Source organism: Agelaius tricolor, unplaced genomic scaffold (assembly GCF_023055355.1).
Source record: "Agelaius tricolor isolate 1412-34295 unplaced genomic scaffold, bAgeTri1.0.p SCAF_2, whole genome shotgun sequence".
Taxonomy (NCBI): Eukaryota; Metazoa; Chordata; class Aves; order Passeriformes; family Icteridae; genus Agelaius; species Agelaius tricolor.
The window spans coordinates 79108897-79134631 of record NW_027269262.1 but is presented as its reverse complement, the minus strand read 5'-3'; the positions used below and the strand labels follow the sequence as shown (position 1 = coordinate 79134631).

General features: G+C 40.6%; 1 protein-coding gene across 1 annotated transcript; it reads right to left on the bottom strand.

The window, feature by feature from the left end:
- Window positions 1-5773: 5773 nt before the first annotated feature.
- On the bottom strand, window positions 5774-22133 carry TNFRSF11B (TNF receptor superfamily member 11b). Its single transcript, XM_071421689.1, has 5 exons — window positions 21700-22133; window positions 12190-12559; window positions 8520-8714; window positions 7939-8163; window positions 5774-6922 (listed from the first exon to the last, which is right to left on the bottom strand). The coding sequence occupies exons 1-5, from the start codon at window positions 21727-21729 to the stop codon at window positions 6534-6536; spliced, it is 1209 nt and encodes a 402-aa protein (XP_071277790.1). The 5' UTR covers window positions 21730-22133; the 3' UTR covers window positions 5774-6533.
- Window positions 22134-25735: the final 3602 nt, after the last annotated feature.

Sequence of the window (25735 nt, the reverse complement as noted above, 5' to 3'; positions counted from 1 at the left end):
AGCAGGGACATTTCTGTGGGAATAGGTGCAATTTCTGCACTTTCAAAGCAGCTTGTAAATACAGCGTAGTACAGAGCAATAGCAAAGTGCTCTGCCATCCTGATCACTGCTGAAGGAGCCTTTGCAGTAGCAAAATATTTTTTGTAGGGCTGGTTATTTAGAGTGCAGTGGCTCTGTGGTTAATTGCTGCTCCTTGCACCCTCAGTATGTACCTTGCAGATTTTCTGCATGGTGATGTGAGGATGACAGCATGGCTGAATGGGAGAGGGATAAAATGCAATGTAAGAACAGAGCCTTTCTCTCTGCCAAAGCAGGGGAAAGAATTGCATCAACAAACTGAGCAGCATGAAAGCAGAAAGAGCTTAATAGGGCTATTGTGTGATTAGAATAGTTTTAAGGGAGCAAGGAGGATGGGACATGAACAGTCAGACCTGTGTGTTTCACCTAGTACTGTTCTTTTTGAAATTAATTTCTTTGTGCATGTAGAATTACTCTGCAATTAGTTTAACTGAAAAGAACACTAAATTAACAATAGTTAACCCAGAGTTTGAATTCATAGAGCTGTACAAAGGGTTTTAAATACTTCCCTGGTTGTGGCTCCTGGACATCACTTTTTGTCTAAGCAGACACATTTTTTCTATTCCTGTTTAATGCAAATGCAGTTCCTGCCTGCCCATTTTTCTAGGACTGTTTAATATTCACTCAGCCACTTGTGTGGCCCCATTCCAGGATGGAGGCTGGAGGGGTGAAGCTGGAGGCTGGTGTGTCCTGCCCTGTCTTCAGGCTGTCAGGGCCCCTTCCCAGCAGTGGTGGATAGGATCTCCTGAGGCTGGGGAGGAAGAAGTTCACTCCTAGTGCCACCTCCCTTCTGTGTGTGCTGTTGGACAAGGAGAGGTTGAGCGGCAGGAGAGTGAAGCAATTATCTGCACCCAAAGGAATCACTCAGCTGGATTGCACCCCGAGGGGGAGAGCCAGGCTGTAAGTCCATGTTTCACTATGACAGTGATGGGGTGGGAAGGCAATGACCCAATTTCAGCACACAAACCTTTGCAGCAGCTTCTCTGGAGGGTCTGAACTCCCTTGTGCTGCGTTTAAATTGTCAAGTCCATGGAGGGTACAGAGAGGGCCTGGAAGCATCCGTTGCTGTCAGTTCTATAGCTGGGTATTGAACTGCCTTGATGCTGCTATTGCTTGCCTGTGAGCATCCTCTGTCCACACAACATCACCCAAATACTGCTATGGGGTCTTCGTCAATAGCTGCCAAAGAAATCTCTTATTTTCTGAGCACTTGGCTTTTGTGATTGTTTCAAGAAACAAAGTCTGGTTTTGAGGCACAAAATGCAAAATTTTTCTGCATCATTCCTCTGTCTTCTTGAGGTTTCAACATGTCAGTCTTCTCAGACTTTCAAAAGAACTTCTCAGCGACTGTAACTACCTGCTCCTTGTATCCCTGTGTTGGGTCCCAACCCATGTGGCGTCAAACCAAGCGGCTTCTCTCTAGCTCCAGAGACTGGAATAGTCCAGTTTCCCCAAGGCTCCACCAGCCTGCCAGCTACTCTCAGTTTGTTTTGCTGCAATCCCAAAACACACCCTACTCTGAGCATTGACACATCTCCCAAGTGTGGACACCCTTCCCAAAAATGTGAGCCTATGTTAGTCTTCCCTAACCGCGGCCAGGAGAAAGACTTCTGCTAAACTGCTGGTGTTTAAGCACCTTGGTCTTTGATGTCTCAGTCTCTCCCCTTCAAAGAATGCAAAGACCTGATCTACCTCTTACTGACACTGAATTTCCATTGTATTAAGTGGGATTAATTATCCTTTAGGATGTGTCATTTCACTCATCTAAAGTGCCATAGGCAGAGCTGTAGCTCACCCCAATACCAAACCACCAATACGGTCAATAGACAGAAATTTTGTTTTGTCTGCTGACAAAGTTCTGCATATCCGGAATGATATATATCCTACTAACCAGAAAAATTATTTATTTATTTAAAAGAGAATGAAGACTTTCCTTCTTAGATAAAGAAATAAAGGAGAAAAATATTCTCCAGAAAGTTCTGTCTTCACCATTATTGAACCACACCCTGTATTCTTCATAGAAGAAATATTGCCAAAGCCACAGTCTTTCATCATGTGGTTCCTTTTAAATAACCTCCTAGGTACTAAAGGTCAGGATGATTTAAAAAAAATAGCCTGGTAGTATGAAAGAACTTTTTTTAAATGCAAAAAGACAAACAGAGGAATCCTACGCAAACTTGCCATAAATACAAGGGATGAAGATGATGATGAGTGGAATAAATTACGTTCACATTGTGTTCATCTGCTTTATTTTGTCTCAAATTTTATTCAGTTCAAAAGTCTAATATAAAAATAGAATTATTCAATTGATTGCAATTCTGCATCCATTCTTATAATTCTTTCCCTTAGATTTGTCCTTGAACTCCACTGGGAGTAGTCACACAGTGACAAGGGCCTTAGCTTTGTACATATTTTCTGTCTCCTCACTACTGAGCTTATTGCCAATATTGCTTCTTCATCTAACTAAGGTAAAGGAAGAAAAATGAAAAAACACTTTTTTTTTCAGTTATTTTTGTCCAATTTTTATTTCTCCATGTTATTTCTACAAAGAAATCTTTTGAAGGGTGGGCCTTTCCCATATTTGACATTTGTCCAAAATTGAATCGTTTCCGATAGTCTGCAGAAATTACTGGTACCTTTTTCTATAAATATTTGCTTATTTCTGAGCCATGGTTTTGGATTACTTTAAGGCAGACAATTTGGGCACTTTGAAGGTGATTCGCGAGCAAACCAGACACCTCTGCCTTGCATGTGGCAGTGCTGACCCATATCAGGACAGGCAGGGTGGGTGTCTCAGGGTGCTGAAGGGATAAGTGGTGCTCCTGGTGTAAAGTGTGTGTGAGTTTGTGTGTGGTGTTCGGCTTCTGTGTTGTGCCCATTCTCAACCATTGCTTTCAAATGTCATTATTCAGTTCTCTACACTTTTTAAAAGCTCTCTAGTACCTACCTTTATTTTTAAAACATTCATTCTATAGCAGACTATACTATTGATTTTTACTCTGAGAGCATTCCTGGGCCATGGTCAGGGACCAGGTCAGGGTCTACTCTGCTTGATGATGTGCACAGCATAAAAAATATTATTCCAGAACTTAGTGTCTAGTTTCTTCATTAATTTCCCCCATACTCCAAAGCATTTTCTGGGACTTAAGAGACTGCCTTGATGGAGGACAAGTGCATACAAAAAAAATTTTAAAAGCAGGGTTGTAAAAGATTTTGGAATCATAAGGTTGTGCTTTAAACCCATGGTATTTTTTGATAGCTCAGGGTTGTTTCCACAGTTTGAGAGCAGAGCTGGAAATGACAGCTAAAGAACATGCCTTAAAGCCCATCTCACTGTCTCCCTCAAATATTCCCAAAACTCCTTTTCCTTTCTCTCAATGAAGGGGAAGCTGACAGGACAGGACAGGACAGGACAATCCCTGCCCCTGTCTGGGGCAGCAGAGACAGCACACTTCTCCCACTTCCTTGTTCCTCTACTCCTTTCCATCCCAAGGCAAGGCCGGCCTCACCTCTGGCCAGAAGATGGCAAAACATTTGCTTCCTGAGCCTGGTCAGCAGCCAGGCTGGGAGGAGAGCAGGCACTGTAACCCTGGCAGGTCAGGGCACCCTGACCACAAAATCCCTCTTCAAGTCACCCCCAAGGCCCAGCTCTGGCTGTTTGTCCCCAGCCCTCACACCTCACATTTTGCTCCCCACAGCAGCATTTCCTCCAAGCAGGGACACAAGGACCCCTCTCCTACCTGCTGCCCATTGCACATCTTCTTCCTCCTGCAGCCTTCCTTATAAAACAAGCTACCACCCCCAAACCCACATTTTTTCCAAGCTTTCCTCCCACCTTCTGTTTGCCTCACCCTCTCCCTCATTATCCTGGGTCTTGCTTTTGTTTGTCTTGGCTATTTTGGGCTGGAGGCTCTTTGGGGAAGGGAATACAATTTAAATGTCTCCTCAGGATGTGTTCAAGTCATTCCAGCTGAGTGAAGTTCATAAATGAGGCACAAACTGGCTGAGAAGTGTTTACCTGAGCATGGGCAACTGATCAACTGAATCAGCTTTAAGATGTATAATTCATTAAGCATGTGTAACTTTGTGTTTAGCGGGAAAAAATCCTGTGTTTAAAGGCACAGGTTATAGTTCTATGCTAAATTTTCCCAGGAAATCCAGTCCAGGCCATTCTCTACTGTAGTGAAGCATAGCATGTTTACATGGTAGTTACAGCTTTAACTGTAGGCTCTGGCTCCAAGCACCTTCTTCACTATTGCCATTCCTGAGGGACCACAAACACTGCATTGTTTACAATGAGAGTTACATATAACTACTTGAAAATAGAAATATAAATGTATAAAATAAAACCCATGTACTAAGAAGCAACCATGCTTTTCTCTAGAGGCCTCTATCTCTCTGATAAATTTTTAAATTACAGCGCTACTTGATACTGGATTTCTATCAATTTCAAAATTGTTGTATATGTAGAAAGGATTAAGATGATATTGTTTACAAGGTGTGTGTGATCTTCATTTTGTTGCCAGTAAGGTCATTATTCTCACTTTAACACCTAAAACACCCCAAACCTCCACACCTGTCAGAGTCACGGAAACATCTGGTATCTATTTTGCAAATTTGAGAGTCTGTTGCTATAATCTTTTAATTACATATAAAACCACTTTCTGTTGTACAAGTATGTAAATTATCCCAAATGAATCAACACAAAACTAGGAATTTTTTCATGTTCAGCACCATTTCTCAGTTACACCAATAAATGAGATGCTAATAGCATGTGAAATTTAAAAGGGAGTTTATTCCTTTTGATAAAAAAGTGATGTGAGAACTCAGTGAAAAATGAATCCCAAGTATTTTAAATCAGTATGTCTCATTTGTATTTGCTATATGGAGAGCAATTCTGATGAGCACCTATCGTATCAAGCAGAAATCTCTTTCTCATTCTTTGCTAAGATCCTCTCATCTCTAATAGAAGAATATTTGTCATACAAGGCTAAATGCTTATGGATTTCCTTTCCTTACACAATGGAAAAGAATATGTTGAATATTCAAGCTCTGTTCACATGGTTTAAAGAAAAAAACCCCATGAGTACAGTCTTTCTCTGAAGCCACCAAAGCCTTTGGCTTGCATTGTGAATGACCACTGGTCCTTAAAATTGTGAGCTTTTGATAATGACACTCATCCAGTCTCTGTTCTGCTTTTATGGGGCTCAGGGCTTTGTAGGTGCCTCATTCTGTAGCTGAGAGAAATGGTAAATGACTATTTTTTATGTGACCTCCCCGTGCTCCCTTGCTTTAAACACAGTGGCAATATGTGAGGCTTTCCAAGCCTGTCAGGCCCATGCATCATCTTTCCTCCAAGAAATTACAAGCTGTGGTTAGGGCAGAGGTTGTGAGCTCTCCAAGAACGTCACTGGGCCAAGAGTGGTGCTGGGCCAAATGTGTCTGTGGAGCTGTAATTGGTCATATCACAACCACCTGGGCCTTTTAGACTGGAACCAGTAAGACTTTTGTTGCTTCTTCTACACCTTTGCAGTGACCATGAAATTCCAGTGCTGATCAATATTTACTTGGTTCACATATTAACTACTAGACCAGACAGGGAGTAGCAGAGACCCAAGCCCAAGATAAAGTGCAAAATCCACATAGTCTGTCTTTGTAATTAGTTCCTACTTTAGAATAAAGAGTAAAACACCAGTCAAAAACTAAACTGAAAAATTTAATTGCTTTATAAAATAAGATTATGAAATTCTATATAAAAATCCAGCTTCTTAAATATGGTACATTCACTTCCTCACAGAATATTTAAATATTCAGGTCACTTGAGCTATATTTTCACTGTATTTGAGTTAAAATCATTGGATAAATTAAAACATCCTTACCAAAAGATACCACAACTTATACAAATAATACTAAGCAATAATACATTTTTTAAATACAAAATGTAAAGAAATTAATAACTCTTAGGGCATGCTACAAAATTTTACCAGAAAAATATATGGAATCATATTTGTTTAGCTAGAAAATATACAGTGTGCTTTCCAATTCTCTTCCTAAAATTCAGTCTTATATCCATTTAACTTAATAAATATGTACAACAAAAATGTTTATTCCTTGAAGAATATAAATAGCAAATACTGGAGTAGAGCCTGGTCTGGCATTCCTTTCTCATCTAGTGACTATAGTGGGACTTTTCAACTCTGAATGTGCAAAAATGCAGAATCAGGCCCTTAGTTTACCATCGGGTTAATAGCTTTTACAAAAGTGATTTTTATTAAAGAAAAAAAAAAAAAAACAGCAAAAAAAACCTTCAAAACCACTGCAGGAGACTTAGAACTATTCCAGTCAGGCATTTCTATAAATAGTAAATCAAAATGTAGTGAAATAACGTTCCAGTTTAATTACTGCTGGCAGTAATTAGGGAAGAATAGTCAGTGGAGATAGAAATGTATCTTGAATTAGACACATCTTACTTTCACAGATTTAAGTTGGTTCCCTACCATTTCTAAAAAGAGTTTCTGGTATAATCTATACATTGTAAATCTGTGAAGAAACTTTATCACCTTCTTCAGGCTTTGGATGGTTCGTTTTGGAAAGTGGTACATTTTCAAGTGCTTCAGTCCATACATTAAACCTTTAACGGTGTCTTGGTCACCATTCTTTATTCTCCACAGATTGAGAAGCTTCAGAACTTGCTCTGTGGGTTGACACAGTTTCATTGTGCGCTCAATATCTTCTTTTCCCACTTTCTTGCCTGGCAAGCTTGCCATCAGCGAGTTGAGATGTTCAAAGGTGAGGTTCAGGTGGCCAACATGCTTTAAGACACTGTTTTCACAAAGATCGATATCTATAGAAAGCAAAAAGAGAAGAGAGCTAAGTACAGCATATTACAACTTTACTGTAGCCTGCAAAAAACCTTCCAAAATTCCAAGCTGAATTTGCTTTCCAAATTTCTTTGCTTCAAATAATTCTCCCATCTTTGCTTTTTTGGGCCCATCTATCCTGTAAAATGTTGTGTGTACGTGATAGGACTCCTAGTATTTGCTTCCAGTGCATGAAAATTTAGCTCATTCTCTTCAGAAATGCCTAGGCAAGCTTTGTTAAAATAGTAATTTTGAATTTTGAAGTACTCTAGACACTTCCTAGACTGACATAAGCATACATACTAAATAGCAAAGGGGTAAAAAAAAAACATTTCTGCAGCATTTTTCAAATCTATTCTGAGTGGACAAAATTCATTTGAATGTGGTGGTTGTTGATGGTGGTTTACATGAAAAGAGTTGGCCTGACTACTGTAAAAAACCTTGTTATTAATACTGCAGCACTATTTCATCTTTGAAACGCGTCTTGGTAGATTCAGCACAAACAAAGCCGAATCAAATAAACAAATGAATCAGCATGACAAAGAGGTACCAGAAGGGAAAAAGAAGGGAAAGCCTCTCCATGTATTCATCCAGTCACAAATATCAACCTCTACAGAAGACAAACTGCACTCTCAGCTGCAGGGAACCAGCTCCCTCTAACCTTGGTTGCTCAGATATTACAGTGAGAAACACTTTCCTCACTTGATCAAAATTCTTTGTATGTTGTGCAGTCTTAAAAGGGGACCTTGGTCATGGCACAACACACACTCCAAAGTAAGCAACAAGTCTGGGAAGAATTCAGTCCTTGACTGATCTGGATAAGTGGAATTCTGTTCCTCTTCCCTTTGACTTTCCTCTGCTTATTGCATTGATGTATCTCAGTGAAGGCCTGCAGGCCCTTCTCCAAGCACAACACATCCCCAGGGGGTATTTGATCCAAGCAATTTTAAGTGCCATTCAGAAGGATTTTTATAATGCATATGCTATCACAATAAGATACCTTGGATAATCTTCTTGACCATATCCTGTTCTTTGTTTTGCTGCTTCCACAGTTTCAAAAGATGGAAGGTCTGCTCTTGAGGGCTGTGCCTTTGTTTAATCCTTTCAATATTTTCTGTGCTAACCTTTGTCCCAGGCAAGCTGTCTGCTAGTATGTTCAGCCAGTTAGGTGTGACATGAGTAGGAACAGCAAACCTGAACATAGCCTCCTCACACAGGGTTACATCTGAAATGAGAAAGAGAAGATGTCAGTTGTTCTGATCTCTTACCTTAACTGTCTCAGGAAAAAAAACCCAAAAAACAAAAACAACAAAACCAAAACAACAACAACAACCAAGCAGCAAAAATTATAAGAAACAGTATTTAAAAAACAGACTAAGAACTTGTCTTTGTAGTGCTGTTTCTCTTTGTGCTTGAGTTCTTTTTGGTCTAAGCTACAATAATTAAAATTCTACTATGGCCTTCACCATAGCAGGCAAAGAGCTAACAAGCTAGGTATTTTTATCCTGGATTTTAGTAAATTAATTTTAACAATAACTAAAGGTATGTTTTCAGAGGACTCTTCCTTAATATGATACACACCTATTCCACATTTTTGAGGTGTCGTATCTGTATTTTCCTGACAGATGTTGTCACGAACCTCATTTCCTTTCAAAGCTATTTTGAAACCCAGGGCACTACAGTTTGTGTGCTTAAGACAGGCTGCTTTGGAGGAGGTTTCATTTGAGAAAAATCCCTCTGGACATCTCTCACATACAGTGTCACTCTCAGGGGTACCTGTGGAAACAGGAAAACAATGCATCCAATTACACATAATCTCAACTGTGGGGGGGAAATTTTAAAAAGAAAACAAAAAAACCCCATTCCTTTCTAAACTGTCATGCATCTGCTTTTCATGTTTGTGATCTATTAAGGAATCACTTTGGAAGAAAAAGAGACAGAAGATGCCTTAGGAGAAGGATGTTCCTGCTGATGTAATACAGTAAATAGTACTCTTAAATATGTTACCAAGTTTAAAATCGGTGATTACTGATTAAATCAGTAATTTAGTAAAGTAATATCTTTATAACCTTGATCACTCAAGTCTATTCAGACATTACACTATGTCTGATCTTCATCCTTCAACTATACAAATATTCTGAAAAGTAAATAAGCGGAAAAAAAATTTCACTCTGAAAATTCTGAATTTCACTCTGCAATAACTGCCCAGAACCTTACTTGAATAGGTTACTTCAGTTCTAGATAAAAATACAATCCAATTCAATATCAACTAAAGACAACAATTTTGAGATTCTTTTTGGGCCTTGAATAAAGCACTATTAAAGCAAAGAAAGCAGTGTCCAATATTAAAAGCAATATTTAATAGACATACATGTTCTGCTTCATGATTTATAATGCATAGTTTTACTTCAGAACTAAATATATGATACCACTAGAGAATCACAACATATGGTTCTAACATAGTAAGAAAACAAATCCATGAAATCTGAAACTATGCAGTCTAACCACCAGTGGAAGGAAAGTAACAGCATCAATAACTGCTGTATACTCACTCCTAATTCATCCTTATTCATCCAACATTTAACAAGTGCCTTAAGTCTGGTATCTAATACTGTATTATTGAACATGAGCTTAAGCACATGCTTGAAATTTATTTGAAAAATTGGAAACTATATTTGAATAAGAAAATACCTCCATCTAGTGTATTTTTTAAGTATTTACATGTGGATGTTAATTTTAATGTTAGCTTTTTAGCAATCTTTTCTTTATTTTGGGATATCCTTAGAGAAAAAGAGTATTATGCATCTCGAGTTTTCAATCAGCTGTGAAATCAAGAAGAGTGCTTGCACACAACCTGCCCTAGCACTTCATCAGACAACGAGTGAAACAAAGGAGTTTACAGTGGCCAGGGTCCCCGTGCATTCTGCAGCGCCAGCATCGCCCCTGCGCAGTGCGCGCTGCCCGCAGCTCTGCCGGACACAGCTGCGGGCGGCACCTGCAGCCACGGGCAGCACTCAGCTGGCCCGAGACAGCTGCACCTCGGCAACTTCCCCTGCCACAGACAGGCTCTGCCGTGTGCCGGCAGCAAGGAGGTGCAAGAAAGGAGTGTTCCGGCAAATGGTGCATCGTTCTGCTCAGAGCTTGCTGCATAATCTTTGCAGCACAAGGGAGGAATATACCGCGTTCTCCATCAGTGTTCTCAGGACTGAGCATAAAGTCACCCTCCAGCTCTGCCAGCTTCTCCACTGTTTATTTCGCCGCTCTTGTTAAGGGCACGAATTGCCGCTGTCTGCCTGCCCTTCTGCCACTCCTTCCAACCCTCCTGGAATCCCCCATTCTTCCCAGGGAAACGGCAGCAGCCACGGGGGAGACAGAGCTGCCTCTCAGCAGGGCTGCTTTCCCAGCACAATGCTGCTTATTATAAACCCTGCCTCAGCCAGGGCCGGCCGCGGCAGAAAGGAACAAAGCCTTAATCTTCACTCACAAAAAGGGACTACAGAGGAAGGTGATATCCCAGTGTAATCATGAGCAATGAGCACCAGGGAAACAGAATTCTAATGCTTTAAGCCTTAAATGAAGCACTGGACCACACCATTTCCCTGTGTGGGAGTGGAATCATACTTTTCTGCTCTTAGGTTTTATTTCACCTGAATGTGCATCATTACAAAGTTCAAGGCTATCATATGGCAAAAAGCAGTAACACAGTTAGTTACTTATTACTTACCAATAAGCAGTACATGCTTATTAAACTCTTAGTTGTTGCCTCACCTCAAAAAGTGGTATTGACACAGGGGGATGCAATTATTTTTACAATGTTTTCATTCCTTTTTTGAGGTCTGCTTGGGTTTAGCTGGTTCAATCTGATGGTCTTTTGGAAACAAACTTTTTAAGATGTTACAAAATTCAACATTTTATCATCTTTAAAAGTTTGCTTCATTCTGATCTGAGGGATTGAAATTTGTCTGCCATATTTCACTGTGCTTGGAGGGATGCAGCAGGCTGGTTGCTCAGACAATTTATGCTTTCACCTCCCAAAGTCTTTCTGAGGATTTTGTTTCTGGTCCCTTTTGACTTGCTGCTGAGATACAGTGGAACCTCATTAACCCAAGCCCCTGGGTATAATAGTTTAGGTTAATGAAGGTTTACAATATGGAAATTTGGTAACTGCCAGGTGGAAATGCTTAACAGTGGAAGGGCATCAGGGTAAAGCTTCATCAGCCAATTACTCAAGGACTAGTGAGCAGCTACAGCAGTGACATTTCTCCTTCTGCCAAAGCTGCTCTCCAGTGAGAGGTTCATAACCCAGAAAAGGACTCCCAACCTGTCATTCAGCTCAGCACTAAAATGCACAGGCCAGCCCTAGTGTTTCTCACTGCAGGTACCTCATTCCTAGGGAAATCATTCTGCCTGCAGGTGTCTGAGACACTTTGATTTTCTGCATTTCCTTCCTCAGTGCTCTTCTCCAGGCAGTTATCAAGCTCTGGTACAATGACAGTCAACAATTCTTTCAGGTTGTGTTAAATACTGGAGCTAAACTGGGCCACAGCATTTGCCAAACAATAAATGATGTATTTGGTTTTGAGGGAAGAACAAATTATTGGTTTAATAATTTATGTTGTCTTAAATGAAGAATACACTCCACTGAAAAGTGCTGCTTTGCTCTATATTCCCACCAGACTTTCAGCACTGTGCCAGCTTGCTTGACAAAGAAATGGTTGTTTGGTTGATAATAGTAACAGTTTCCCTAAGAAAGGAAAATTCCACTTAGGATGCTGATAATTAATTATTATCACATATTGCAGTGACACTAGAGCTATATTAATGTTGTTATAATTATATACTTGGTGTCAAACATGTAGTGCTCCTGGTGTTTGTCAAGATATACGGTTGCTTGAAACAGCAGATTTCAAAATGAAAACCATTATTATTTTTCACACACACAAATACTACATTCCAGATAATGTTCCTTTAAAAGAGGCAATCCATCATGTTTCTCATTAGAGTGCAATTTGCTACATTTGCTACTGCCATTAAGTTATATATTACAGCAGGAGCAGGGTATTCCACTGAGAAACCTTCCTTTGGCTACAGTCCAAATGATGCAGATTAGGACAAGTTCAATTGGCTTTACAATTTACTGTCCTGCAATTTCATCTGGACAAGCCTCTTCCCTAATCTTGTAACTGCCACGAGCCGCGGACGCGCTGCCGAGCTCCGATTACGCCCGTGCCTATGGAGGAGCGGGACCCACCTGCCTGGGCAACCCCGGAGCCGGGCGGACACTCCGTGTGCCTCAAGCAGAACTCGAGCTCCAGGTACCTGCCCGGGACGCACTCGCAGATGCGGTTCTGCGTGCTGGAGCACTCCTGCCTGACGAGCTGCAGCTCCTTGCACACGGTGCTGCAGTACTGGCACTCCTCGTTGCTGTTCCACTCGTCGGCGTAGTACTGAGCCGGGCACGGAGCGCACTGCGTCGGGCTGCTGGCGCTGCAGTGCCGCTTCACGTAGCTCCCCGGAGGACACTGGTCACACAGCAGCTGGCGAGATGTCCCTGGGTCGTAATGGAGATACTTGGGGGGAGAGTCATCCTGGAAGGTCCACTTGACAGAAATGTCCAAGAGCTAGCAACAGGAAAACAAAACATCGCTTCCTTTTAGTTCCGGGGAGCACCGTGATCACAAGGAAACCTGCACTTCAATGAGTTTATGAGTCTACTCATGTCACTCATTTTCAAACAAATATTTGCATTAGAAATTTCTGAGATACTGGCAAGCTTCCAGACTCTCCCATGTCTATCTTAGAATGGGAAAGTTTTAGGATCTTATCTAGCAAATCTTCCTGACCTAAGTGGTTCCTTCCATAGATGTGGATATTATTCTCTGATTTACACCCTTTTAATATCACTGGGCAATGACCTTTTACTGCCTGGCACCAGAAAATTTGTCCAATGCACAGCAAAGGTGGGGATTATACACCTTTGTGCTCTTAAGTAGAAATTGTGCCTGAGCATATGAATATGACCAGTGTAGTGCACCATTACCACAGATACCTTTAAAGGTGATTCCTTACACTATTTCTCTTACACTACTTTTTACAGAAATTAATGGCTAGAACAATAGAGGTTACTTTTTAATGCCTTCCATTCAATTTTGCACTGATATGCAGAAGCTTTTGGGATGTAATGTGGCAACTGCATCAAAGGAGAAGACACAGCTTGAGACAAAGGTAAGGAATGATGTCGGGTATGAAGGGCACATTAAGGACTCAATTGCATGAGCTGGAAGAGACCAGGCCAATGCTTTCATTTCCTACCTGAAACCCCAGGCTCACAGCTGTTGTGAAAAGCTGGTTCAGTACCAGCACGTGCCATGACAGCTAGAGTCCTCCTGCTTCCTACAACAGTCAGCTTTGCTGGTGTGACTGGGGACCTGGTGAGCTGAGACAGCCTGCCTTGCTGCAGAGACAACCTCCATATCACTTTGTTTTGGTCTTATAATCAAAATCTGGTTCTGTGATTCTGTCAGTCTACCACAAAAATAACTCTTGAGAACCACCCTGATCCCCACAGGGTCTGCCAACAGCTCACTCTCCTCACTGATAACACAGCTCTGTCCCAGCACTGCATGCATGGCTGCATGGGCCCCTGTTCTTCCAAAACTTGTACATTATTTTATAAAGATGAAGTAAACTGGATCTGACTTAAGATATTTTTCAGTGTATCCAATAAAACTATAGATCTGACTTGTCTTTATTGCTAATTTAATCCTTGTCCGCTAACACAGAGTTGCCAACTCAATTTCAAAAATGTATTTCCTCTTTTCCAAATGTCCACAAAGTATAAGTGGAATTAACTTTTTTTTTAAAGTTGTATTTTCTTGAGATGCTTCATTTAAGGGCCTCACTTCCTCACTTCTGCTATATCACATCTAAAGCCATAGTCTTATTAAGTTTGGAAATGACAATTTAAACTTCATCTGCATTAACACAATTCACAGTAAACAACAAGTGATATGAGACGCTTAACTTAGGAACTCTTATTGCTTAAGCTAGTACTCTTAAATGCATTCTCCAATTGCACATCTATGAATCCACTTTTCATACAGCTCTACTTGGGCTGAGGATTGAAATGCAGATAGTATGGATATTCCCTGCAGCCTCTTGTAGGTACCCTTGACTAATAAAGCTCTTGACTGATAACTTATCAGATTTCTAGAGGTGGAGATCTCAGTTTTCTTGTGGTCTAGATGCACAATACCTTTCACTGTGAGAAATTCCTTTTTAGTCTTTGAAGTTTGATAAACAACTCAATTTTCCTTAAATGACTGGATCTGTTTTATGTGATCTATTTAACAAAGAGGGTGCAGCACATTTTTTAATAGTGAGTGGCTTTACATTGAGGAAAAATGCCCCCACCCTTGGTAAATCTACAGCTATGACTCTAGTAATAAGGAAGTCCTGGTAATCTCATTAATTGTTGATGTGAACAGCGAAGTTTTCTTCTATGTTTTTAGTTCAGTAATAGATAATACAGCATCCCAGAGTCATGGACACAAACATTCCCTTCACAGAACATATCTGACTCATGTGGCACAGGCACTACAAAGATAAGCATCAACCCACACTTCACACAGGTATCTGTGGAAACTCCCAACAGAGGTGAAAATCTGACACTGTGAAAATTATTAGGAACAGCAACCAGTCATATGGGCAGCAGTCCTTGTGCAGAAACATCAGCATTCCTGCTCTGCAGTGCACAGCTCCCCACAAATCCAGAGCTGTCCCTGCAGCAGAATCTGCTCCTCTGGGTTGTGCCTCTGCCCATGGTGACACATTTTCAAGAATGTGAAGTAATGAACAGCTAGGTGAATCATTTCAGAGCTGTTAACTCTACTCTGCAACATGTAGGAGCAAGAATAACAAGATTTTATCTATTTTCCTTACTAAACTATTTACATGGGAAACCATGTATGAGGTGAATAAAGAGTTTTGCTGCAGTGGATGATTCAGCATTAAAATTAATTAGAATTCAATAATCAGGGTATGAAAGCATAGGAATTTGTAGGGGAAAATGGAGGCATCTGCTCCCTGAAGAACCTACGGCTATGGGAAACAAGCCAATAAAAACTGAAAACATTTCAACACAATTTGAGAGGAATTGACTTTAAAAATTGAGCAAAACAATACTTGAACTATATCTGTGTGAGACATACTGAGTTTTGTCCTTGGAAGAACCAATAACTATAAACTGATGGCAACTAGAATCTTATTAATCTAAATGAGCATAACCAAACCCCATAATAATAGAATAAATAAATCAGCATCACTAAAAGAGCAATCAGTCTTCCCATTTGATTTTTTTTCTTTTTGCTTTTAAGAGAAGAGCACATCACACTTGTTTTCCCTTTTTTTCCCAGAAACACATTACGTGGCTGCAGTAATCCTTTGATCACTGGCTGAGCGACATCTATGGAGGAGCCAATTATTTTATTTAGTAAAATATTATGACAAAAAGATCCTTTAGTCAAACTAAAGATATGCAATGAATATCTCAGAATTTTACCAGAGCATTTTATACATAATTTGCAACATAGAGCTAGATCACCATTACTACTGTTTGACTACTATGAGCCTATTGGCACAGGGAGCTGTGCAAATCAAAAATAGTGATATTTCTTCCATCTCTTCTATGCATCAGATATCAACCACAGCCACAGACAGCATACAGGTCTTTTTAGGGCATTTTATCTGGACTTAGTTTTAGACCAAATATAGCCATCACTATGTTGCTAAATACATTCCTAGACCTCAATCCCCAATACCACACTTCATAAGACTACTGTAGGTTATTTGATAATACTTAAGAAAAAATATCTGCAATATTGTTTTCTATGCAATCCAAACACACATAGCACAACTGAGTATTCTAAATATTGATATGCAACCTGCAAATCAGAAGTTATCTTTAAACCCACATCAAATGCTAAAGTAAAGTCAATCTATTTTTCAGATGTTTTGCAAGAATTCAGTAGTAATGGTGGAAGAAAATGAAATATAATTTTCACTATTTTTACTGCAGCAAGTTGGCACAAACAGAATGAAAAGACTCTTTTGTCCCCCAGTTCACAGAATAAGCTGGAGGGGAACATCACTAAATTGTTCTTTCTCCTGGCCTAACACACCCTGAGTTTGTGCTTACATTAGGAATTTGCATCACCTGTTACAGCAGATTTGCAGAGCAAAACAGATGGTGCTGAGCACCTGACATCCACATTATGTATTATTCTGAGGGGATATTTTGGACTAACTTCAATCTGCTCTCATGGACAAGCATGCATTAGTGGTTACAGTGCATCTGGTGTCTCTGGGGCCCATCTCTAGATTTGCTCTCATCAGTTCAGTTTACTTTGGTAAATCCACTTCGTGCACTCCAGGGCTGCTCTGATATGGAAACTAAAATACAGTAAATAAAGATGATCAGGAGAGGCCCTTCAATAGCATGTTCCTAAGACAAATTAAAATGGCATTTAAATGCATTTTATGTCTTTCCTGACATTTCCTCTCCTAAACTCATTGCTATGACCAAGCTGATAGCAGTTTCTTAGCTACACAAACCTCTGATTGATCTGAATGTCCATATTGAAATGCAGTCTATATACTAAGCACCTGAATGTCTTCTATTCACTAAGCACTATTTGAGCACAGGAAAGTGCCATGATCTGAACTTACTAATTCTGAACAGTGGTCTCCCCAAAAGCTTCACAGAAAGCAAGATTTCTTCCATAAACATGCCTGGTCTGTTTTGCTCTTGCTGGAAAAGGTGTCATGTGCTAATTTGAAAGAAGGAAGAAATTACAAGTCCAGCTTCAGTCTACTGGAATCAGAAGTAGGGACAATGAGTATGTTCACCCTATAACCCTTCTGAAACCAAAGCTGGCATCCATCCGTGCTGCACACAACCAAATTAGTGGATTTATCATTCAGAAGACTGTGTAAAATTCTGTTCATCCTTGTTTAGGAAAGGATAATTCACTGGGAAGCAGTACAGAGGAAGTTTCAAAGGAAATTGAGAGCTTCTTTTTGGAGAGGATCTGGACTTTTTCAATAGCTTGGCAAGTCACAAGAGAAGCTATGGATTCAGTACAGATAGACAGTGAACTCAGAGAGAAGAACTTTCTCTATTAAAGAATAATACTGGCAAATGAAAAAGGGATTCTCTTGTCAGAGGAAGATTGGGAACAGCCTTTCACTGAGAAGCAGGTGTAAGAAATCCATGTGTCCTAAATATATCTCTCAATGCCTTTCTGAAAGGAAATACAACATTTAGTTTCCTGGAAAAGATGGCAAATGGACTGAAGAGATCCAGGCAGTTTCTTTCGGTTTTAAATCCTCAGCCAATTCTTTATATGCCAGCACTAAGGGAAGAAAATAATGTTCAGTATCTTTTTCATCTTGACAAATTAATTGCTAGTGTGATTCATTTGTAAACAGTTTTCCTAAGGTTAATAAAATGCAAGGCTCAATTTTATAAAAAACCCCTAAAGGTTAGGGGTTTTTTGTTCTGAGTATGAAATTCTATAACAAAATAACAAAATTGTTATAGCAAAATAAAAAACCAAAAACAAAAACAAAAAAAACCCCAAAACTAGAACAAAACCTAATATAATTAACTACATCTAGCAACCTATTGGGTGAAATGGAGTTTTAGTGTCATAGGCTCACTGCTAAAAAGACTGAAGAACTAACTCAGTCTTCCTCCATGTCCCTGGGGGAAATCCTGGGCACCTCTCAGGATGGCTGTCTCAGTGTGAGGAATTGGGATGAACTGTAAATACTGAAATACAAGTCTAGTGTAAGTCAGTGTGATGCAAGCAAATGCTGAGAACTTATTCAAGATGAATTACCCAAGGTTAGACAGCAGTTCTTTCACTGTGCCACTCAGCACATTAGGCCTGAAGCTATATTTCTCCATACCATCCTTATGTCAGCATACACATAAAAGGCCTGTGCAGTCCATTTGCTTGATTCCTTAGAAGATGCTTTTGAAAGAGAAATAATGTGATTGTAAAATTCCATTTCAGATCTTGGGCAAAAAAAATACACGCCCTTTTCTTTCATCTTGAAATGTAAGGCAAAGAGCCGCTTGATTTCTCTCGTTGAATTAAAATGAACTAGAAGACAAAGCACATGAAGTAAAAATCCTTCAAGCATCATCCCTTTAAATCAGTGCTTTGTGGCAGAAAAGAGAGTGGCTTTTCAGCATATGAAAATATTATTATATAGCTTGGCTTTGTGGTTTTGGGTTGTAGACCAAAGGAGAATGTTTAATTTGCTGAGAAAGATAAATCTGTTTCTGTTTTGCATTCCACAAGTATTCCAAAGCATATTTTCTTGTGTGATAAATAATCATTCAAGACATCTGTCAGATTGCTCCCAGTGTTTGCATTGGGTTCAAAGTAAAACCTCACAACTCTCCTACTTTGCCTTCTATATAAAATATTTGGACAAAGCAAAGGCAGGAGGCTTTCACATATCCTCAACCCTTAGGCAAAATTCCTCGCTGAAATCATGCACAGGCCCAGAGAAATCCCACTGGCAAAATATAGCACTGAATGATATTGTCAAGGTCCTCTTCCATCAATAGCTTGTATCTCAGATCCAGTGTGTGACAATGCCATGCTGGATCAGATCCACATCCACCTATTGAAAATCACCATTGTAAAATAGTTGCCATCCTGGCAGAAATTACTCCCATCTAGCTCTCATCCATCTCATCTTGCTGCTCTGGAGGCCCATGCAATCACCAGGTTTAACCTCTTTGGGCCAGCAGCTCTGCAGCACTGCTGACCTGACCTGTGGGTGCTGCAGGCTCACGAGAGCACTGCCCAGGCAAAGGACCTTTCTGCAGACCACACCAAGTGCCAGCTACACAATGAAACCTGACATGGAGTCATCTTCACTGGTTGGAGTTCAGCTAGAAAGTTCTTCTACCATTTTACCAACTGCTTCATTGTAATCCACTCACTTTGGACATAACAGGACCTATTTTTGTTTGGAAGACGCTTTATGAAGTGGAGGCTCCTCTTTTACATAAGGAGTTCCACTGGTGACTCTCCTGAGTGACCTGTATTCGAAACTGAGGCTATGAAACACTATCTTCATTTCTCTGCCAGTAAAGGAATATGTCAAAAAGCCAAGTCTTGTAGAGACTTTTTGAGGCACCATTAGTTGTCATTCACAACCAATTTAGAGGTCTAAACTACTGTTTCATTTTCAGTGGTAGGAAAATGAAATTCAGGTGAAGAGCAGTTTTAGATCTTATCAAAGCAGCACTAAATTGAAAGTCTTCATTTATATGAGTTACATTTGCCTTGAAATCTGTAGAGGGACAAAGCAGGGAAAACTAACCAGATAACTCTCCAAAATATTTGTCTTACATTTTGGAACACTATTCACCAGAGTGATAGCAAGATTTAGAGCTAACCCAAACCTGGGATGTTCCCACTACAGTCTGCCTTTGCACTGACAGAATTACTAACAGCTGACTGCTAGCTAGAGGATATATGTCCAGTACCATGTGCAAACAGGGGTTTTTACAGAAGGAACAAAATTAAGTTTTCCATGAGATTTGAACAGTGGGTGCAACTTCAATTGTGACAATGTCTTTTAAAAATTCTTCTGGTAACCTTAGTGTTTTATTTTTAACCAAGAAACATGCAGACATGCAGACAGAAAGAAAGTCAGACAGAAAGATAACTCCTACCCTCACAGGCTGCAAAGCCACTGCTGCCTACACACAGAAAACCCAACAGGCAGGCCAGAAAAAGAATGTCACATGTGCCCAGAGATCCAAAATAGAGAAAGGTCAAGTGTAAGGGTCAAGATAGTTACGTGACAAGTAATGAGATTCAGCTTTGGGGAATTTCTTTCCATTCAGTCCAATTTCATAATGTTTGTAAGCAGCTTTAGTGTTCCAAGCACACAACACAAACATGAGTGCACTACCACCATCAGGTTTAACCTTTCTGAAACCTTAGCAAAGAGGCCAAGGCTGAAAATACATCATGCCCCAGATACAATGTCTCCAAACTAGGTTGGGAGATATGTGAGCCAGACACAGAACTTTTATCTATAGTTGTACCCCCAAAAAGAGTTGTTGTACCTCCTAAAAACAGATACTAAAGCTACTTTTCTGAGATCTAGCACATCTGACAGTACTTAAACTTCACTAATTTTACTAAAATGTCACAATTTTTTAAAATAAATGGAATAACAACAACAACAACAACAACAATAATAATGCAGTTGAATGATCATCTCTTTGCTATGCACTGCCACTGATGTATTTCAGCTCCAAGACTCATCTGCCAAAGGATTATGCTGAACTTCACCAAATGCTATTACTTTGTGGGAGAACATGAACGGGCACATTGCATTAAATCAAAATCAAAATCCTGATGTGATTATTTTATGACAGCCACAGATAAGAAGCCAGGTTGATAACCAGATATTGCTGAAATTCCCAGATTACCTTCCTGTGATTTCATATTGACAAAGCAGGCACAACATCAGACATGGGATGAAAAAGTTGTCCTGCATTTCAATCTGCCGACCACAAGCCTGACAAATTTTACTTCCCGTGCACCATTAATTACTTTGGGTTTCCTTCTCAAAAAGCTCTTTCAGAAAGTTGTACAGAGAGTAATAAACACGCATTACTCATCAAATCCTGGAAATCTCGTTGCATTTATAAAAAGCTTTCAGAATAAATGGATCTCAGTTCTAATGCTCTGCCACAACATTAATGCCGTTGTGCTCACCAAAACAACCCAGAAGCAAATTACTGTGCTGGCAAGAGCCTGCTCTGAATATTATTTTTTAATGTTTTTCTTTAAAAGTTTCCTTATGCAAAAGATGAAGAGCCTCCAAATAGATGTTACACAGGCTCTGTCTGTAGGCAGGTTTTAATTAAACTGAACTCATATACTATTCCATATGACTAAATGGATTAAATAACATTTTGAAAGATTTACTGCACTGCTAACATCTCTAATTTTGCATCTGGAAGTATCTTACTAAATCACCAAGTAAACAAAAACTTATTAAAGCAGGGGCTTATACCAGATTTAATAACCCAACTTCTTCTGTAATAGCTACTGACACAGCTACTAATTCATCACCTTCTTGCATATGAAGCTGAATTTTCTAAGCCAAGACAAGAACCACACACTAGTGGGGTTTTTTTGTGGTGTTCACAGTGGTTTTCCTGGGTTAGGAAGCCAACCCAGTACCTGAGAGTGCACTGCAGCAGAGATTAGAGGCAGGCAGGGATGGAGCTTTTGTAAATCAGAAACAAACATTGTAGCCTACAGTTTCTAAATTCATTACTCGATACAGGTTTTTGCTTCAGACCAGTCTGATGAGGCCTTACAAAAGGAGGGAGGAAGGCAGAAAAAAAAAAAAGGCAAAATAAAAGCAAATCATGCCACTACCTTGAGAATGGGATGAAAATCCCTGCTGTCTCCCTGGAGCTGAACATGTCCATCACATTCCAAACTCACCAGGAAAGTTTGGAGAGATGAAACAAAAAGGGTTTACCAAGAAAACGGAAAGAAGACAAAGCAACCCACAAACAAACAAACAACCCCCCCAAAACCCCCAAATCTAAAACAAAAGCCCAGAAGAAAAGCCGTGTGTCTCTCCAGCCTGGTGTCTGAAGCTGCAATGCATCCTAGAGCCCATGTACCTCTGCGAAGGGACTCACCACAAGCGTGCAGCACAGGAACTTGTTCATTGTGGTCGGTGGAAGAAACCTCAGCGCGCTGGGAATCAGGCAGAGAGTCAGCGCCAGGCTCCAGCAGCTGCTTACATTCCCAACATTAAAGACACGATATATATATAGCCCCGGTGTAACAGGAAGCCTGGGCTCAGCTTTGATCACACATTCCCTGCCATGACCAAACTTTTCTCTCGCGCACTCCCCCTCACCTCCCCCCACCCCCTCTTTTTTTTTTTTTTTTTTTTTTTTTTTTTTTTTTTTTAAGGAACCTGTAAAACTTGGTGACTTAATGGAACCCTTTGAGCACCGTAACCACAGACTGGAAAATGCAGGAGGGAGTGTCGGGGGCTGGCCAGGGGAGGGTTTAATTGCACCCTGTCTGGCTGTCTGGCTGTGCCGCCCTGCGCTGCAGCGGGGCCGGAGGGGAGGCTCCGCTCCCTTGGCTGCGCTCCCCGGGGGCTCCCAGCAGCGGGGCACGCTGGAAGCGAAGGCCAGGGCGGGGAGGCTGAGGAGGAGGAGGGTCCCCGTTCCTTCCCTTCCCTTCCCTGCTGAGGCAGGAATGCGAGAGACGGCGCCCGCCTCTCGCCGAGGCGTCGCTGGCCTGCACCGGCCCGAGGGGCTTGGCCCGGGAGAGGCCCGGGCGAGCGGCGACACCGGGCCCTTGCTGTGATTTTCCAGCGACAGTCGTGCCTTCAGCATGGTCCTGCCCCAGGAGAGGTCCCACTCTGGGCGCTGTTCTTCCTTCTCCCGTGTTTAAGTTAGAGAAGGGCATTTTTCTGAAGCTATAAGGATCAAACCCTGCTGTTCGTCCTTCCCGGGATTGCTCCGAGGGCTCCATAGAAGCCCCGGGGAGCCTGTGTGTGCCAGGTGTGGAGCAGAGGAAGGTGCAGAGAAAGGATTTATTTTCCAACCTGCAGATAGCTATAAAGGATTATGGCAGCCTGTGGGATCCTGGGGAAGAAGCCAAACCTGATGTGCCTCCAGCTTTCACAGATGGTTTTTTCTCCCTTTTCACAGGCCAGACCAAAACCTCAGCTCTGGATATGCCAGCTCTTGAGCATTTGAAACTGGGGCCCCTATTGGCAATGGGTGTGCAGTTTCTCCCCTTTGAGTCACAAGGCTCAGCAGGATTGGCAAGAGTTAGGTGGAAAAAGCCTGCATACTGTTTCATAAAAATTCAGCTACACTGTCTGGAAAACATCATCTTCAAGGACAGCCTCACACGTGCCTCTTTACAAATCTATAGCCATTTGAATGTGCATCAAGCATAACCTAAGATTGAAACAGATTCTGGTTACACTTGTCAGGATGATAAAAATTCAAGACACTTGAATTAGTGGTAAGCTCTCTGTGAGAAGTGGTGTGAAAACTGGCACAGAAAGCCGACCACCTGAGGGAGCATTGCTGGTATTTGGATGGGTAGTAGTCACCACTTGATTAGTATTGTACCTGGAATGGATGATGCAAATGTTCCTGTAATCTTTTCACAACTTTTTAGTACTTTAGCATTTATTCTTAAATATATTTATGAATGTATCACCCAGGTAAAAGCACAGTAGTGCCAATAGTTGAATTTTACCTGTACATTCCCGCATTTTCATTGTGGAACAGTGGGAAGGATTGTTCCTGACATGGACATCTTTGAGCGTGTTAGGATAGCTTTGTGTGGTATTCTCCAAGCAGGGACCAACTTCAAGTGTCAACCATAATGCTACAGCAATTCCATCAGCAGAAGTTATTAAGTTCATAAGTGGAAGTTTAAATTAAACTACACTTTTATCCTCTCAAAGGCCAAGAGCTGGACATGGCAATGTGTCTCTTCTGATTGGAGGCAGCTCCAGTGTCAAGTCAGGGGATCCTGGGAGGGAGGTGAGGCTGATTGCCTTCATCTCAGATACAGCAGAAAGAAAAGCAGCAACTGCATAGCAAGCTCCCCGTGTTTAATTAACACTGTTAACTGCATTTCAGTGGGCTTTGGATGGGGCTATGTCTTCTCTTTGCTAGTACTAGCCATAAATGCCCAACAGCTGGCTCTGTCAAGAAATAAAACTATAGCTCATAAGCCTATTTAAACAGGTTAATGTGTATGGACAATAGTGTTCATATCAGAATTTTCTAGAGATGGAAATATTTTATGCAAATAATCAGAGCAGAAGACACATTAGAAAGCCATTGAAATTCTTCAGCTGAAAATGGTGCTGTTGTTAAGAAGAGGGATCTTCTTCAACACAACTATTTTGTGTATATTTTTGTTCAGAGTTAGATGTGCTGACTTCTCTGAAAAGATGTTTTTCATCCTTAAGCAGTGAAAAAACTGTCAGAGGTTAATGAGAAGAAAACAGATCCTCCTCAAGCTCATTCAGCTAAATGGAAGGGGGACAAGGTGTATCTGTTTCAATGACGATAGCGTGTTGGGACTGCTGCTAAGGAGACCATCACCTTAACCATACCTGAACATGAACTTTTCAGCCATCTAATCTCTGTAGAGCTGGCTGTGGATGTTAGGAGAGAACTGTATGCTTGTACTTAGCATGTTTGATCCTGAAATCACACAAACACAATAAATACAGGATCCCATTTTCAGTGTCACTTTCCAAAGAAGAACTGCGCTTTAACAAGGTTTAAACTGCAGTTTGAATGTTTTCACAAGTGTTTTACAACGTTGCCACTTTGCCTTTGGGAATTAGTTAAGACCTGCGTTTGCAGAGCATAGAATCATGGGACAAGGCAGTAAACCCTGTAATAAACACTTGTCCATGCTACAGCAAAGTTGTTCTCAGCAGTGTTTAAAAGAGCCACGTTTGTGACTACATGCCATAATAGAGAAGAGACACAGCCTGAAATTATTTTTTGAAAGTTAAGCGCCTTCAAGTATTCATTATTCATAGAAGATTACAAAGTGTTATAGGAAAAGAAACTAAAAAATCAAGTTTTTTTCTTTCACTAATAAATCTGAAGTGATGAGTATTACAAGGATTAAGTACTCCATTCCATCTTACAGGAATACAACTAATTTATTTTAATAGTCATTAGTTAAAATGGTGTGGAAACAGCCCTCTAGTTAACAGGAAATGGTTCACTGCAACTTGTAACAGTACATAAGACTGGAGAAAAAGGACAACTTGCATTGGGCAGACTGAAGGTTACCAGCACTACGTTGCTTTCAATTTGCAGTGATGTGCTTTGGCTAGAACATCAACTTATTGATTCACTAGTAGTCATATTTCCAGACAGGTATTTATCTTTCTCTGGTTTTTATCCTCACTATTTGTATTGCTGTCCTGGATGTTATTATTGTTGTAAATCTATTTTTGTTCCCATGCATCATTATAATCACCAGGTCTATAAATGGCTTTGCTCTTCCAGCCTGTCTGATATCTGGAAAAATTCACAAGTCCCAACCAGTGAGTTGGTGCTGGCAGGTGAACACTGCCTCACTGAGTCATCTCAGTATATCAGCGTGATGTTTATTGAGACCAAGCAACAAACAGTGGGAAGTCTGTGGCTTCAGCCTTGGGACTTAGAGTTCACCACATGTTGCATTTAGAGAACACTCAGAGACTCGTCATTAAGAGATTTATGTCAAACTAAGGCGAAGAGGAATCTTAAAAAGATCGATTGGCTCTGAAAGCAAACATATTAGTAGCAAGAAGGCAACAATCTGGCATTGTACCATGCTATTACAGCTGTCCCTTAGAAATGAATCTCTCTTTGTAAATTGTAGGAGCTGATGATCTGAACTGAGAACACTTTGAAAATGGAGGCTTAAAGAAAACTGTTAATCTGCAGGCATTGTGGTGGTGCAGGTAGCAGGAAAGTGTGTCAGATTTGCCCAAGTAGGAGAAAATCTGCAGCTATTGCTCCAACCTTTTTCTCTAATATAACTCAGAAACGTCGGGGAAAAGATTTCATGCCTATATATACTCAAGAGAGAGTAGCTAATAGTGTTGTCAAGAGAAAGCTTGTACCTACATGATTATCTTTAACTGTGTGGCTTGTTTTATCTTTTAAGTGAATTTGC

Excerpts from the sequence above, each read along its gene's own strand:
- TNFRSF11B (XM_071421689.1), bottom strand. The coding sequence starts at position 21,729 with ATGAACAAGTTCCTGTGCTGCACGCTTGTG. Across the intron at positions 12,560-21,699 it reads TCCTGTGCTGCACGCTTGTG|CTCTTGGACATTTCTGTCAA; the intron begins GTGAGTCCCTTC and ends TCCTGTTGCTAG. Across the intron at positions 6,923-7,938 it reads GGTCAAGAAGATTATCCAAG|ATATCGATCTTTGTGAAAAC; the intron begins GTATCTTATTGT and ends TGCTTTCTATAG.